Below are 14,475 nucleotides of genomic sequence, written 5' to 3'. Positions count from 1 at the left end.
CTATGTTCTAAATTGCCCCTGCTGTCTCATAGGAATTGAAATTTGGTTTAGCGCCCTACTGTTCTGCTCCTATTCTAGGCTAATGAAGATGGACACACGCCATGCACTGTGCTATAAGGATAATTTTCCCCGAACAGTGGTGATACAACCTTTATATCGAATTCCAACTGCCAAGGGATCTTTTGCGTGCACGCCAATATTACCACGGGACCTCGTTTTTTTGTCTCATCCGAACGACTATACATGTCCCTTGCCAGGTCAGGCCCCCTGTCATGCACCACTGACAAGGAGGAACTACGCCGGAAAATCCGGATGAACTTTTGGCCACGGCAAAGGTAGTGAGCCAATGTCCTACTCATGGAGTCACCGTGGTTCCCGTGTGCTATATGAATCTACACCTCTGGTGGACCAACAACCGAATTCAAATTAATCTTCACAGAGAAATCGTGACTCAACTGTATTTTTTCTAAAAATCAAACAAAAAATCGAAAGAATAATGGTAGACTACCAATTCTACAATAATTTTTTTTACAACAATTGCTATTTCATTCATAACATTTCTATAGCAAGAACAATAGATTAGTATGTCTATGCAAAGAACAGATTCGAACGATGCATAATAATATGTATTTTTGCTTCACGGCGAATGTGAAACGCCCATGACAGTTAATACACACCTCCATGACCACACCCACTTTATTCCCGCAATATGACCTCATTTGTTATTATCACGTGACTGGGTCAGCTGGTGTGCCATGGCGGCCTCAAATGTTGACACCGTGAAAGCTTTTTCTGGAGAAAAGAACGACAGCCCCAAGCTCGCCAAGAAAGCGCTCCATGAATTATATTCAATAGAGGAGTCGGGTGTGCCACTGAATACTCCATGGACATTCTGGCTTGATAAGTAAGTCATTAGTTATTTGTTGTTATGCAGATACATCTGCGCAGAAATTCCGCCGGATTCGCATTTCTTGGATGTCACTTTTGAAGCAAGCTAACGACTCAAATGTCATTCGTAATTTTAGGTTTTTGTAAAGTATTAGGGCATGTATGTTTTGTTAATCAACATCTTTATCAAGGTGGGATCTAATTAAAACTGATGCAATGTATAGAAACTACTGCCATAATGGAAAAGATATGAAATATTTAACTAGATTGTCTAGATCTCCTGTCTTGACTCGAGGCCATGGGTTTGTTTACAATCCATCTCACAGATAACCTTGACTAGGATCTTTGTCAAATATTTATTTTTCTAAAGCATCAAAGTCCAGTGTAACTCCTTCACAAATACAGTGTGTGCTATTGAACTAAAGGTGACATGTGATACTGACTTTATATATACTGACACTGGCCTGTGATATAGTAGTTCAGCTCTGAGGGTAGGTCTCACACTCGCCCTGTGCCTTCAGGAACCGTCCTATTGATTCCTTGTCGAAAAAGAATCATCCCCCAGTCAATTTCACTGGGGAACTTTTACTGCTAAATGGTCGTGTGTCATTCTCAGTGAACACCAAAACAATGTAGAATAACATTTTAGTGAGAAAATAAGACCTTGCTTATACCTCGCTAGTGTCAGTATGTGCAACACAATTAACATGCTGTTAAAAATATGTCCCCTTCTGCTAAACGGCTTGGCAGAAGCCACTGAAATCTACATATATGGTAACGCAAAAATTTACGTAACTTGGCCATATAAAAGACGAAACTGAGACGCGACCGTTTAGTAGTAAAAAGTTGCCCAGTAAAATTGACTGGGGGTTGTTCTTTTTCAACAAGGATTCAATAGGACGTTCCTGAACGTACAGGGTGAGTGTAATGAGACCTACGTTCAGAGCTGAACTAGTGATATAGATATTTTCGAAGCCGTGGAGCGTAGCCTACTGCCAGAGCTTCTGGGTTGGCACCTTTTAGATCAGTTTGGGAATTGTTGATTTTTTTATTGTCGAATTAATAAATTTTTGTGATATATTCCATTGCTCCAACGCTTCAACAAACTTACATATACATGTACATTACGGTCCTTACTACTACTATAGGCCAATATAGAACATATTATGCACATGGATAGTAGTATACACATGGAAAGTTCTGTATTCAAGGGCTAGGTTTTCGCTTTTGGTGTAGGGTTAGCAAATAATGAGAGAGAGAGAAATGGCTTATCATGCAGAAATGAAATGGAATGGGGTTTAACATCCTACTGTTCTGCTCCGAACTAGGCTAAGGAAGACAGCCATGTACGCCATAGAGTGTGCTATGAGGGAAATTTTGCCCGGTCAGCGGCACTATGGCCTACTCTTATATCGAATGCCAACTGTCAAAGGATCTTTTATGTGCACGCCAATGTGTACCTAGGGGACCTCGGTTTTTCATACCATCCGAATGACTAGACAGCTGTCCTTGTCAGGCCCTCCGTCCTACATCACTGACAAGGTGGAAAATCTGGATGAACTTTCTCAGCCAATGCAGGGATCGAACACCCAACCTCCAGACTAGCAAGCCACTGTCTTAGCCACCCTGACTCCAGCTTATCGTGCACTAGACAAAAACTAGGTCGCCTCAGGAACAACACACAAAAAACTAATTCACTTATGCGTAGGGGTCATTAGAAGTAGGACAAAACCGAAGGACACAGGAAACACACAAGGTTGAACAGGTGACCCTTGTACTCCTTTTCACATACAAATGGGGAATATGTTCAACCCAACTAGCAAATAACAAACATGGGTGGCGAATTACTCCTTGTCAGTCAGTTGCAAACTACAATATTTTTACAGTTCAATCTCTGAAAGGAATATCAATCCAAAAATGATTCAGCTCTGTATGTACAATGTTAGATCTAAATATTAAGGCCACCTGCAGATTTCGTCAAGGTCATGTGATTGTTGACGAGGGTTAGGTTTAAGAATTTGGGGGAGAGGTTAAGTCTCCACATAAGCACTGACCTAGGATGAGAAAAATTTAGTTTGTGATATTTTCTAGTTTTATAAAAATACATACAATACATTAGATTTATATACAAAGGTGATTTCACTGTTTTTTGGTGTTGGTGGCGCTGATGGTCTTCCTTGGATGGTGCTTGTGGTATTCTGGTATTTTTGTTTCTGACATTAGTGTGTTTCTTTAACTAAGAATTGGATTTTCTAGAAATGTGTTTATTCCACTATCACCGGCTTAGGGCTATGGATTCTTATATCTACATGTAGTTGATTTTATTTACTAAAGGGTGTGATATATGGCTTGTTTTGGGTTAGGGTGAGGACTGGTCTTATTTAATCTAATTGACTGTGCACTAAGATTACGTTCAGATTTTTATTTTTAGAATATGTAATAATAAGTTTCTGTGTGAAGATTGTCAGGTGATTTTCCTGGAGATCAGTATACATGTAGAGTTATCTGATGATTTTGGACGCACTTGCTGCTGTTGCACTAAATGGGACTACAAAAGAAGTTATTGCGTTATCCGTTATATATATTCAAACCTAGGGAGGCTGTTGTTTTCAATTTGTCAATCCAGAATTTTTCTCTAGTTCGCCTAAATGTTTTAATTTCTTCTGGAGTTTCAAAGTCACTCTTAGTCTTAGTCTTTTATATTGGTGTGACAATGAGATCAGAAATGTCATGATTTGGTTGGTTGAAGTGAATTGAGACCGGTTTGTCTCTTTTGGTGACTATGTCTGATCAGTGACAGTTAATTCTTTCCCTAAGTGCATTTTGGGTCTCCCCTACGTATTGTTTGTCACATTGTCTACATGAAATTAGATAAATTATGTTTGAACTACTGCGCACGAAAGTTGGTCTAATATTGGGAATTGTGTGCCGAATGTTTTGTTATGGAACTGGTCAATTGTTTCTTTGGTGGCTAGAGTATTGTTTTTTTTATTCGTCTGAGATAGTGTTTCGAGTACCCCCTTTCTCCTAGTTTGCTAAATACCAGCGTACATGCTGACTCAAAGTCGGTTCGTATTCTATAGATGCCTGAGAACATATGTTTTAGGTAAACTTTTGAACAATAATTGATGTGTATTGTTTTCTTTGAAAAATACTTTAGTTTCCAATTGGCCAGTGTTATTGGTGTTGCTACTTTTAAAAACGGTGGTGTAATGACTTACATTAGCGGTTAATTTGACAGATGGATGATGATTGTTCGCTTAGCTCCTTACATTCTGATGCATGAAAAATATCTATATATCTTTTACCACCCAATTTTGTCAATACACAATATTAGCAACAATCATACTTGTTTTTTGACATCAGCTGACGATTTATACTAAGTCGGAGATTTATACTAACAGTAAATATTTATGTTTTTGAATGTTTCATTACAGAAATGAAATGAGTGAAGCATCATGATTTCATTGAAAGTCAATCATTTGCTGGACAGAAACTGTTTTAAATTTATTGACCAATCAAAATGTTTGTTTCAGGACAATTCGAGGTACAACAGCAGCTGAATATGAGGCCAGTTTACGTAAATTATATACAGTTAATACAGTAGAGGTAGGTTTCACTATACTACACTGTGTTAGCTTATAAAGCATTTAAACTATGCAAATCCTTACTTGCTCATCTTGACCTCTCCTAAAAATTTAACCCTTGTCGGTGCATGTGGGGTCTCCGGGGACCCCATGCACATGTTTTATAGTGTTTCGTAATAACTACTGGACACTGCTTTCTGAAATTTAGTGACTTTGTCTCCTATACATTTTTACACGTAGCGAAGAGTTCGGTATTCATCTGCTTCCCACATGCAGAGTTCTGTTACATGCAAATCAGGCCCAACGCTTGAAGGGAACAAGGGGTCCGATTGGACCCCTAACTTTCAACTCACAGTAGGGATTTTGCTAATGTTTTTGCTGCCTGATACCATATTGCGGATGCCAGAGTATTCTCTCTTTTAACATCTACATGTTACAAATACCAAAAATTAAACGATGAATTCCAAATATTCAATGGTTTTTGTATCAAGCGTGAATTGTCATTTAACCTCTTTATCACATAGTACACAAAGTAGCAATTTTGTGAGAATTATTAAATCTTTTCCAAATGTCACTAAAATGTTTTTGTATAATAATTTAGTTGTTATTTGAATACAAATAAAAACTAAACTGCTGCCTTTTAATTTAAATATATCTGTACGTAAAAACTTTGAATTATAACTGGGGTCCATATGGACCCCTTGATTACTGCTATGTGATTCTCACAACGTGAACCGACAAGGGTTAAAGGTGCATCATGTAAGCGATAGATAACACTATTTTTGCTGTAATAGTTTAAAAATAAATAATTGAAATTGCATAGATTGAAAATACCAGTCACATTACTTTATTCTGAATGAACGAAGCTATGACTGTTGAAAGTTTTATCAAAAATAGGCTAAATTCGCCGATTGACAGTTTATATTCTCGATTGTGAAGTAACATTGCTACAATAATGAATGAGGTCTTGGTTTTCAGACCTTCCAACGCCAGTCTCTGATTGGGCTTGTCATTTGTAGCCACAAAAAGACCTGCAATAGAAAGAATTAGGCAATTAGCTCTTGCATAATAATACTGAGATTAATTCTTGTGTATTAGATGGAGGTTATACGAGTGAAAGTGCATTACATAAGTTTGATGTTGGTAGCAAAACAAAGAGCTCACCTGAAGGTAATGGACCAGTATAAAAAAGGATGGTATTTTCTACACTGTTTTCTTTCCATAATAATTCAATAATCATTGATAGAAAGACATTGATATTACATCACTTGTAGGTTTTTGGCATGACTTTCTCTAAGTTGAATAACTGATAATTGCCAATATGTTATATTTCAGGGATTTTGGAGTGTGTATAATAATATTCCTAACCCTGGTATAATCAGCACTAGATATAGTTATCATTTAATGAGACACCAAATACGACCCATTTGGTAAGTTACATGTGTGCTTTATTAAAGGTGACAGACTTAAAATTGATACCGGCTTATTGTGGACATTATTATCAGTTAAAATCTGTGTTTTCTATTTATGAGTACTGCAGTCTAGCAGGGTTCATTTGGCTACTCACAAGATCAGTGGTGGCAATCCCTAAACCCACTGTCTGTAAGTACACACACAGCCCCAACAAGTAAAACAAATTTTCTGTATGCAGCAGTATATGAGGCATGTAGGAAAATTGATTTCCAGGGTATTTTGGATAGATTATTTCAATAAGTTTATGAATGGACTTACCGGTGTCTGAAATTTCTATTTGAAGATGCAAAACACAAGACTTTCAAACAGAAAACAGTTTTATGTGTTTTATTTCTGTGCACTAAGACTAAATTTTACACCATGGATTACAAATTAGAATTTCCCTCCTGCTCTAAGATGAAAATGTCATTTTAACAGTTTCTAACAAATTTTTTTTAAGAAGTGTCCTAAAGGAAAACGTGCATTTATTTGAATATTTTCAGGGAAGATGAAGACAATTCTGCTGGTGGTAATTGGAGATTAAAATGTCATAAATTTGACACAGTATGTTTCTTTTATATTTATAATTAGGGACAAACTAATCCATTTAAAGGGTCTATGACATGCATCGTATTTAGCTAATTTATGTCACATTTAAACATACATTATACAAGAGCTAAATCTGCTGCATAAATTTCCTTCGCGATTTAATGATTAAATGGATAATCGAGACTATGATTTTTGTCGTACTGACTTTAGTAATGATGATCGAGACTAGGCGGAACTTTCAACCGCTTAATTCTCGGTTCATAGTGGATCAATTTAACTGAAATTTTCAGCAAATTGCCTTTACATTATCTAGTTTTTATACGCCCACATTGAAATGTGGTCGTATATTGTTGTAGCCCTCTTCGGTCCGGCGTCCACAATTGCTTGTGGTCGCTCTATATTCGATTGACTTTAAATTTATACACAGTGTTTAAGGTCATGAGACGAAGAAGCCTATAGATTTTCAGCGATTTGCGATAATTACTGCCAGAGTTATGACCCTTGATCTTATGAACACTCTAGAGGCTAAAGTTAATATCCGATTGACTTTAAATTTATACACAGTGTTTAAGGTCATGAGACGAAGAAGCCTATTGATTTTCCGCAATTTCCGATAATTACTGCCAGAGTTATGACCCTTGATCACTTTGAAAAATCTTGTGGATGCTCTAGAGGCTAAAGTTAATATCCGATTGACTTTAGATTTATACACAGTGTTTAAGGTCATGAGACGAAGACGCCTATTGATTTTCAGCCAGATAATTACTGCCAGAGTTATGGCCCGTAATCATTTTGAAATATCTTGTGACGCTTTACTATAAATGTTAGCATAGGGCAGAACTTTATAAAAACCAAACAAATTCTAATGGTTTTCTGATAATTACTTAATGAGTTGTTACTCTTAATCAGATTTTAATGTATTATAAATGTTTCATTACCGAAAAAAGTAAAAATATGGGACAACTCTTGTTGACTGCCCGGACGATATAGCTGCTGTCGGCGAATGTTTCGTTGCCTGGCAACCTATCTTTAACTATTATAGTGAGAACTGTTAACTCGTTATCTAATCTCCCATAATGTATCTTTAATACATGTTATTAAAATTCATTATAATGTACCAGAATAAAACTTTTCCAATTGTGTTCATAAACTTGTAGCATATAATAATAACAATATATTTGATAAAGAATGTATTTTATATATATTTAGGTTGATGTCTGGAAAGAACTATTACTTGCTGCAATAGGTGAACAATTTTCAAATTGTATGGGTGATGGTAAGTAACTCATACATGCAAATATTGGGCCAGACACTAATTCCAATATTTGGCTATTTACTTACCAAGACCCTGAAGAATTAACCAGGAGTCAAGTGTGATGTCATAACAGCCATCTTGGAATTGTGAAGTCATATCAAAATCCACCAATTGATGCACAATTGTCAAAGGAACAACCATGCAAATTTCATGTCAATCATAATTAGCCTAGCCTTGAAGACCGTTGCCAACAAGAACAAGAAGAATAGTAGCACTTAGGGCTCCAGGTCCAGAAATTAAATTATCACAATATGATACATATCACAATATGATACATATCACAATACATGTGTCACAATATGATACGTATCACAATACATGTGTCACAATATGATTCGATCATGATCGATATTCAGGTCACATATTTTTTGTATGTATTATAGGTGATGAAGTCACTGGTATAAGTGTTAGTCTGAGAGATAGAGATGATATTTTACAAATTTGGAATTCTCGAGCTGATTTAGCTGAACAATCAACTATCATAAATAAAGTTAAATCTTTATTGCCTAATGTTACATTTACAGCAGTATTTTATAAAGGTTGGTATAAACCACAGCAAAATATAGTCAATATAGTCAAAGGAGGGTGAAATATAATGTTTGAAATATTGAGATCGGTCATATGTAGAGTAACTAACGTGGCCACAAATGGTGATATGAACTACAAATATGTCATCAAGACAAACACTGATATCAATCTCAAAACTTGAAGTGACACCTCCCTAACTTTTGGGGTTTTCTTCAGGTGTTTTGATTGCCCCCACTGTTAACTCTTTTCATATGCACTTTATGGAAGACTTTTGAATTTCTATTCTGTTGTATAATATCCAGATTGCTTTCAACACCGAGATTGAATAGAATATGACCTGATTCCTAACCGGTACTCCATGTTTTTTTCCTAGACTCCTTATATGGTTGCAGATCCCTTCACACCAGGACTCCTCCTGTGATGGCTACAGAGTCCTTTACACCTAAGGTTAGAGCTCTGAAACATGACTAAAATGTCCTGGGTTTGAATCCCCAAAAGAACCTCTGGATTTCTCAAGAGGTACCATCTGCGGGGCTGACAAGTAATGTGCTGCCTAGTCTTTCTAATGAGACAAAAAACGTAGGTCTGCCCATGTATACATTAAATTGCAGGTAAAAGAACCTTTGACAGTTTGATTTCGATGACGAATATACTATTGTGCACCATTGACAGCATGTTACAAAGCAGTGTAGCCCCATGGTGAAGGTAAAAATTTCCCTCATCACACACTGCATGGTGTAATCAATCTTCATTAGCCTGTTTGGTGCAGAAAAAAAAAACTTTAATCCAATGTCATCTCTTAAACATTTCAGCCTTTGTACAGCATGATGCATTTGAAGGAAAGAAACCCCATCAACATCGATGATGAGAAAATGTTAGTCCAGCTAGAACAAATTTTGTATATATTATGACTTGAAATGTATCAACGATGCCACGCCTATGTATGTGTGAGCTTGTAATTGTGATCAAAACCTCATATCACAACATGGCTAAATTCTCGATCGATCCAGCCAAGCAACTACAGGGCAAATCATTGGTCCAACTCTCACTGGTCTAATGTTCTGTGGTTCAACAAGGATTTCATTACTAAATAGTTACTAGTAGGTATGTATTTTAGATTAGCCGAGTATCAAATTTTTTAAATTCTGTTGTAAGCTGTGTGATCTCCTCAAATGAGAAGTACCAGCAATAAAACATCCCCCCACTCCCTTTTCAGACCAATTGAGCATTGGGCCAGTGAGTGTTGGACCAATGAGAGGACCCCGACGGAAGGTCTCAAGAAGTTTATATACCTACAGCATTGGAGAAAGGTTAGCGGAGACAGCAAGAGAAATTGTGTTCTCTATTATCATAGCTCTGGAACGAAACATATTAAAATTGTAGTGGTATCTACAACGTTTATAAAGAAATTGTAGTATCACTTTCTACAAATCTTTAAATGAGATTGTAGTATCACTTTCTACTAAATTTGTAATGAAATTGTAGTATCACTTTCTACTAAATTTGTAATGAAATTGTAGTATTACTTTCTACTGATTTTATAATGAAATTGTAAGGTAGTGATCACTTTCTACCAAGTTTGTTATAAAATTGAAATATGGATGGTTATATTACTCAACTAGATGATATTATTGTAAATGAAGACCTTACTCATCAGAAGTACAACAGAATTAAGCAGTAGTTTATAATACATAACATTTCAGGTCTCACAACTCTATTGCAAGTGATAAAATGTTATGTATTAAACTGCTTTATTCTTCAAAAGGTTGTTGTATTTCTGTTAAGCTGGAACTACTCTACCTTCATAATGGTGTCTTCTTTTTATGATCCCATAGTTACACAGATGTAATTGGTTTGTCCAACCTCTTTGACTCATTCAAAGAATGTGTTGGTGATTGCCACTGTATCCTCATCAAATGCAGGATTGTTAGCAGTGGCCTTGACTGAACTATTGTTCATCAAATACACAAAGACTGATAGTTGTGGAAAGATTTATCACCCAATTTTATACTTAAAAACAAGATTTAATACATTATATGAAATTCATGGCTCTCATCTCAACATCTTGCCAGCTATTTAGTTGATTTTTAGCTTGATTTGATTTGTCTTGTCCAGCAAGACATTTAACAAAAGTATGGCAACTTTTAACATTATCTAAGTTGTAAAATGAGCTTTTTACACATACAACTTTAAATTGTTCTATATAGGTCATGCTTTATGGTTGAATTCTTGGAAAGACCTAATTTGATGGTATGTTAATTGAATGACAGGTAAATTCTCCAACCAGTCAGTGCCTCTGTCAGTTAGTTAACACTATTAGACATGTCGGAAACAAGAGCCCTGGTGTAATCTATAACAAGTTGTACATTCAAGTTCTAGTCTCTGTCTTGGTTAATCTGTAAAGCAACTGTTTAATCAAAGCAATAAAAATTAACCCTGTGATTCAGTAGAAGATAGGAACTGTCTGTTAAATCAATATGATTTTAAAACGAACTTATAATGTTGGTAACACTGGGAAAATAAAATAATGGTGCTCTGCATCATATTAATGGAGTAATCCTCTTTAACTTAGGTCAGAAATAAAGGGTTAAATAGGGTTGATTTGACTTACATTTCTATAAGTGATGGGAAAAGCTCCATGAAATTAAATATTTATTTTGGTTGTCTTAATTTGTCTGATTATCATGACTGTCTTTGTTTAAAGAGTATGCAGTTTGGATTTCAAAAGACATTTATGATACAGTAATCTTTTGTTTTATATTATATATTTTTGTATGTTAGGTCATGTGTTCCATTTGAAAATTTGAGAAATTCTCTAACATTCTAGAAAATTAACATTTTCCGTCTTTACAATTTTTGTATACATACCGGTATAAATATATAAAAAATGAATATATTACATACATGTACATATTATGAATTTGTTAGCACTAGGCCATTTATAGAGATTTATTAACTGCAGTGATATTTTCATAAAGAAGAAAAAAAAACTCTTGCAAAAGGGCACCAAAGTAGAAAGTCAAGTTCTCTTTGGCAAATTTTGAGGTTGACCCTCCATTTTGATTGAATATTGGGTGTGTATTATTATTAGAACACCCAAATGTTTAATAAAAACAGTTCATGTATGTATGTTTGGTAGATGTATTAGATGTATATGTGTATCGTATAATGAGGGAGATATAATGTTTTTGTTAAAATATCACTTTTTGCCTAACAATATTATAATGAAATGATATTGAGAGAGGACTAGCAGAGGTATTTGATTTAATGAAATAAAAGACATTTACCATTGTCTCAGAAGCTTTTTTTCTTCCTGTTCCTCATTCATTTCTAGGTTAATCAGGCCTATTTCTTACAAACATGATTTATGTTATTGATGATACAAACATGATTTATGTTATTTGTGATATAAACATGATTTATGTTATTTGTGATATAAACATGATTTATGTTATTTGTGATATAAACATGACTTATGTTATTTGTGATATAAACATGATTTATGTTATTTGTGATATAAACATGATTTATGTTAATTGATGATACAAACATGTTTTATGTTATTGATGACACAAACATGATTTATTTTTTTGATGACACGAACATGGTTTTATATTATTGATGACACCAACATGATTATGTTATTGATGATACAAACATGTTTTATGTTATTGATGATGCAAACATGATTTATGTTATTGATAATGCAAACATGTTTTATGTTATTGATGATATTGTTATGGGTGATGCAAACATAATTTATGTTATTGATGATATTGTTATGGGTGATGCAAACATAATTTATGTTATGGATGAATTATTTAGAGGTTATCTTGTTACTATTACACAGTCTTCCCAGTTGGTGCAGAATAGTGCGAGGTTAAACCCCATTTCATTTCATTTTTTACTATTGCACAAGAAAGGAAAAGATCTCTTTGATTGAAGTCAAAATAAAAAGTGTTGAATTATTTAGTTTCACAAGATGGACATCTTACTACATTTTGAAATGAATAACTGACTCTCTTTCAACAGTTAACAATATCAATTTAAAAATAAAGAAGTTTAAACGACTCAACCAAAATGAAAAGATGTCATATTCAGCTTTTCCCATACATCAACACAATTCAGCATTTTAATTTTTAGTAAATCAAAGATGATCTTCACTTTATCTGTGTGTACCACTAATTGCTTTATAGAATTTTTTTAAGTTTCATGAATTATGTTTTATTAAGAAATAGGCCAGTGATTGTTGTTATTATTAGTTACATATTATGGGCTGTGATGATTGCTTTGTAGATATTATGTATTATATAGCAGGATATATTCATTGTTAAAATTATTTTTTGCAATAACCAATTCATAATGTCATAAAATGGCAAGGATCAAATTATGTTGAATAATGATAGTTTGATTGAAAGACAGGTTGATATCCATATCTAAAATGAAAAGTCCCAGAGAATTTAAAAATTTGTATAAAAATTTTCCAAAGTATCTGAGAATAAAAGTATTGGATATGTTTTGCTTTATGTTTGGGCAAAGAAAGAGGCCATGATAATTACATCATGTGGTGTTGCTCTTAATCACTTACCAGTGTCTTGTACATGCTTCTCTTAACTACAAAAGAATAACAATGTGACAACCTTTAGTATTATTCAAACAATATTTTATTCATTTGAAAAGGATTGAGAAACATGCAAAGATCTATATAAGTTATTTCTAAGGGTACAGAAAAGGGTTTTAAAAAATATGTCAAAAATATGCATTGGCTTTTCAAAATAAGATTCAACATTTATGGACAGCTCAGGCGGCTTAGCTGTGTGTTTATGTTTCACTGCCTATCAAGCTATATTTCTTATTCATAGATATAGATATTTTGATTATCTGATATGTATTCAAACCAACATTAATTCAGTTTGAGCAATTTTATTGGTATTAGCAGATCAAAAGTTCAATAATGTTGCAATTCTCCTATCAATTGTCAATATTTGATTCTAATGAGAATAATTCTTAAAAGAAAAAAGAGACATAGTCTGTATTTATTTCAATCAGAATGTTATTAGATTATTAGTATGTTATATTTTTTTTACAGATGAACTGTCTAGTCATTAAGATGGTATGAAAAAATAAAAGTTCTCTTAAAGTCACTGATGTCATAATTTGATAAGTTTTTGGCTTGTTTTTCTTAATTCAATCTTAGGGTTAGGCCTTGAAAAATTGGGTATGTAAATTCAAATGACATTAGCAGTTTTGATAATTCAAACTTTGTAATTATTTTTTTATACACACTTTTCAAATTTTATTGGTTATTACCAGAGAAATCTGAATTACTTACTTAAGTCTGCAAGTAATAATTTGCAAATATTGTGTTGGCAGTTGAGGACATATTTTAAAAAAATCATTTTTTAAAAAACCATTATACTCCAAAATAAAATATCAAACCAATCATTAGCAAAATATTAAAATTTTATATTTGGCAGTCTTTTAAATCGTCTGTCATCCTCTAGAAAAATGTTACAACTGGACATGAAAATAAAAAAGATCAGCCATGCACCTGATAAAAAAGCATTTGATGTACATTATTATTGTCTGTAAATAAAGCACCTGTCACAGACATTGTCAGACACAAATTCAGGCTTTCTCAGGCACAAACTCTGGTGCCTGTTATTTTATAGTTGGCTGATTTATTACTTTTCAGTGTTCAGTAATACCGTTAATACATTTTAGTTCATTATATTCAGGTTTGAGTTTGTGCACAATATTTGACCCGACTGGTTATCATTGACAAGTTGTTATTCTCCATAGATAATCCTTATTTGTTATCTCATTCTTTCCGGCCATTACTTCATGTACTTGTAGTGTATTAAACTAGGTTGAATTAGGCTAACTAAATAAACTATGTAAAACAGTTTGAACTTTAATAGCTTTTATGGTTTTTTTTCATATCGTTTTTGTTTTGTTTTGATCTGTATCAGCCATTTATTAAAATCATCAAACCATTAACTTTTGTTGTTTTTTTTTATTTTATGATTCAGTGCTGATTGGGAAGAACAAGCCGGGTGGGTTGGTAGGGGAGGACACATCCATCTGTTAAGATTACGTAACCCTGCGTGTGGAAATTTCCATCCTCCCAAACAGACCGGAATATAGAATCGCCTT

The 14,475-nt window shown here is 34.0% G+C and overlaps 1 protein-coding gene across 2 annotated transcripts; it reads left to right on the top strand.

Annotated features, from left to right (window-relative positions):
- Positions 1–722: 722 nt before the first annotated feature.
- LOC126827381 (eukaryotic translation initiation factor 4E type 3) lies at positions 723–14,319 on the top strand. Of its 2 annotated transcripts, XR_007682684.1 has the most exons (8): positions 723–904; positions 4,425–4,497; positions 5,811–5,905; positions 6,431–6,491; positions 7,686–7,752; positions 8,175–8,330; positions 9,132–9,423; positions 10,527–14,319. XR_007682684.1 is itself a non-coding variant. In XM_050556675.1 (7 exons), the coding sequence occupies exons 1-7, from the start codon at positions 756–758 to the stop codon at positions 9,182–9,184; spliced, it is 654 nt and encodes a 217-aa protein (XP_050412632.1). In that variant the 5' UTR covers positions 723–755; the 3' UTR covers positions 9,185–14,319. The 2 variants fall into 2 exon arrangements, 1 of the variants encoding a protein (XP_050412632.1); XM_050556675.1 differs by having other exon boundaries at positions 9,132–14,319.
- The last annotated feature ends 156 nt before the right edge of the window (positions 14,320–14,475 follow it).

This window comes from Patella vulgata, chromosome 7 (assembly GCF_932274485.2).
Source record: "Patella vulgata chromosome 7, xgPatVulg1.2, whole genome shotgun sequence".
Classification (NCBI taxonomy): domain Eukaryota; kingdom Metazoa; phylum Mollusca; class Gastropoda; family Patellidae; genus Patella; species Patella vulgata.
This window is presented reverse-complemented; position numbering and strand designations above follow the sequence as displayed.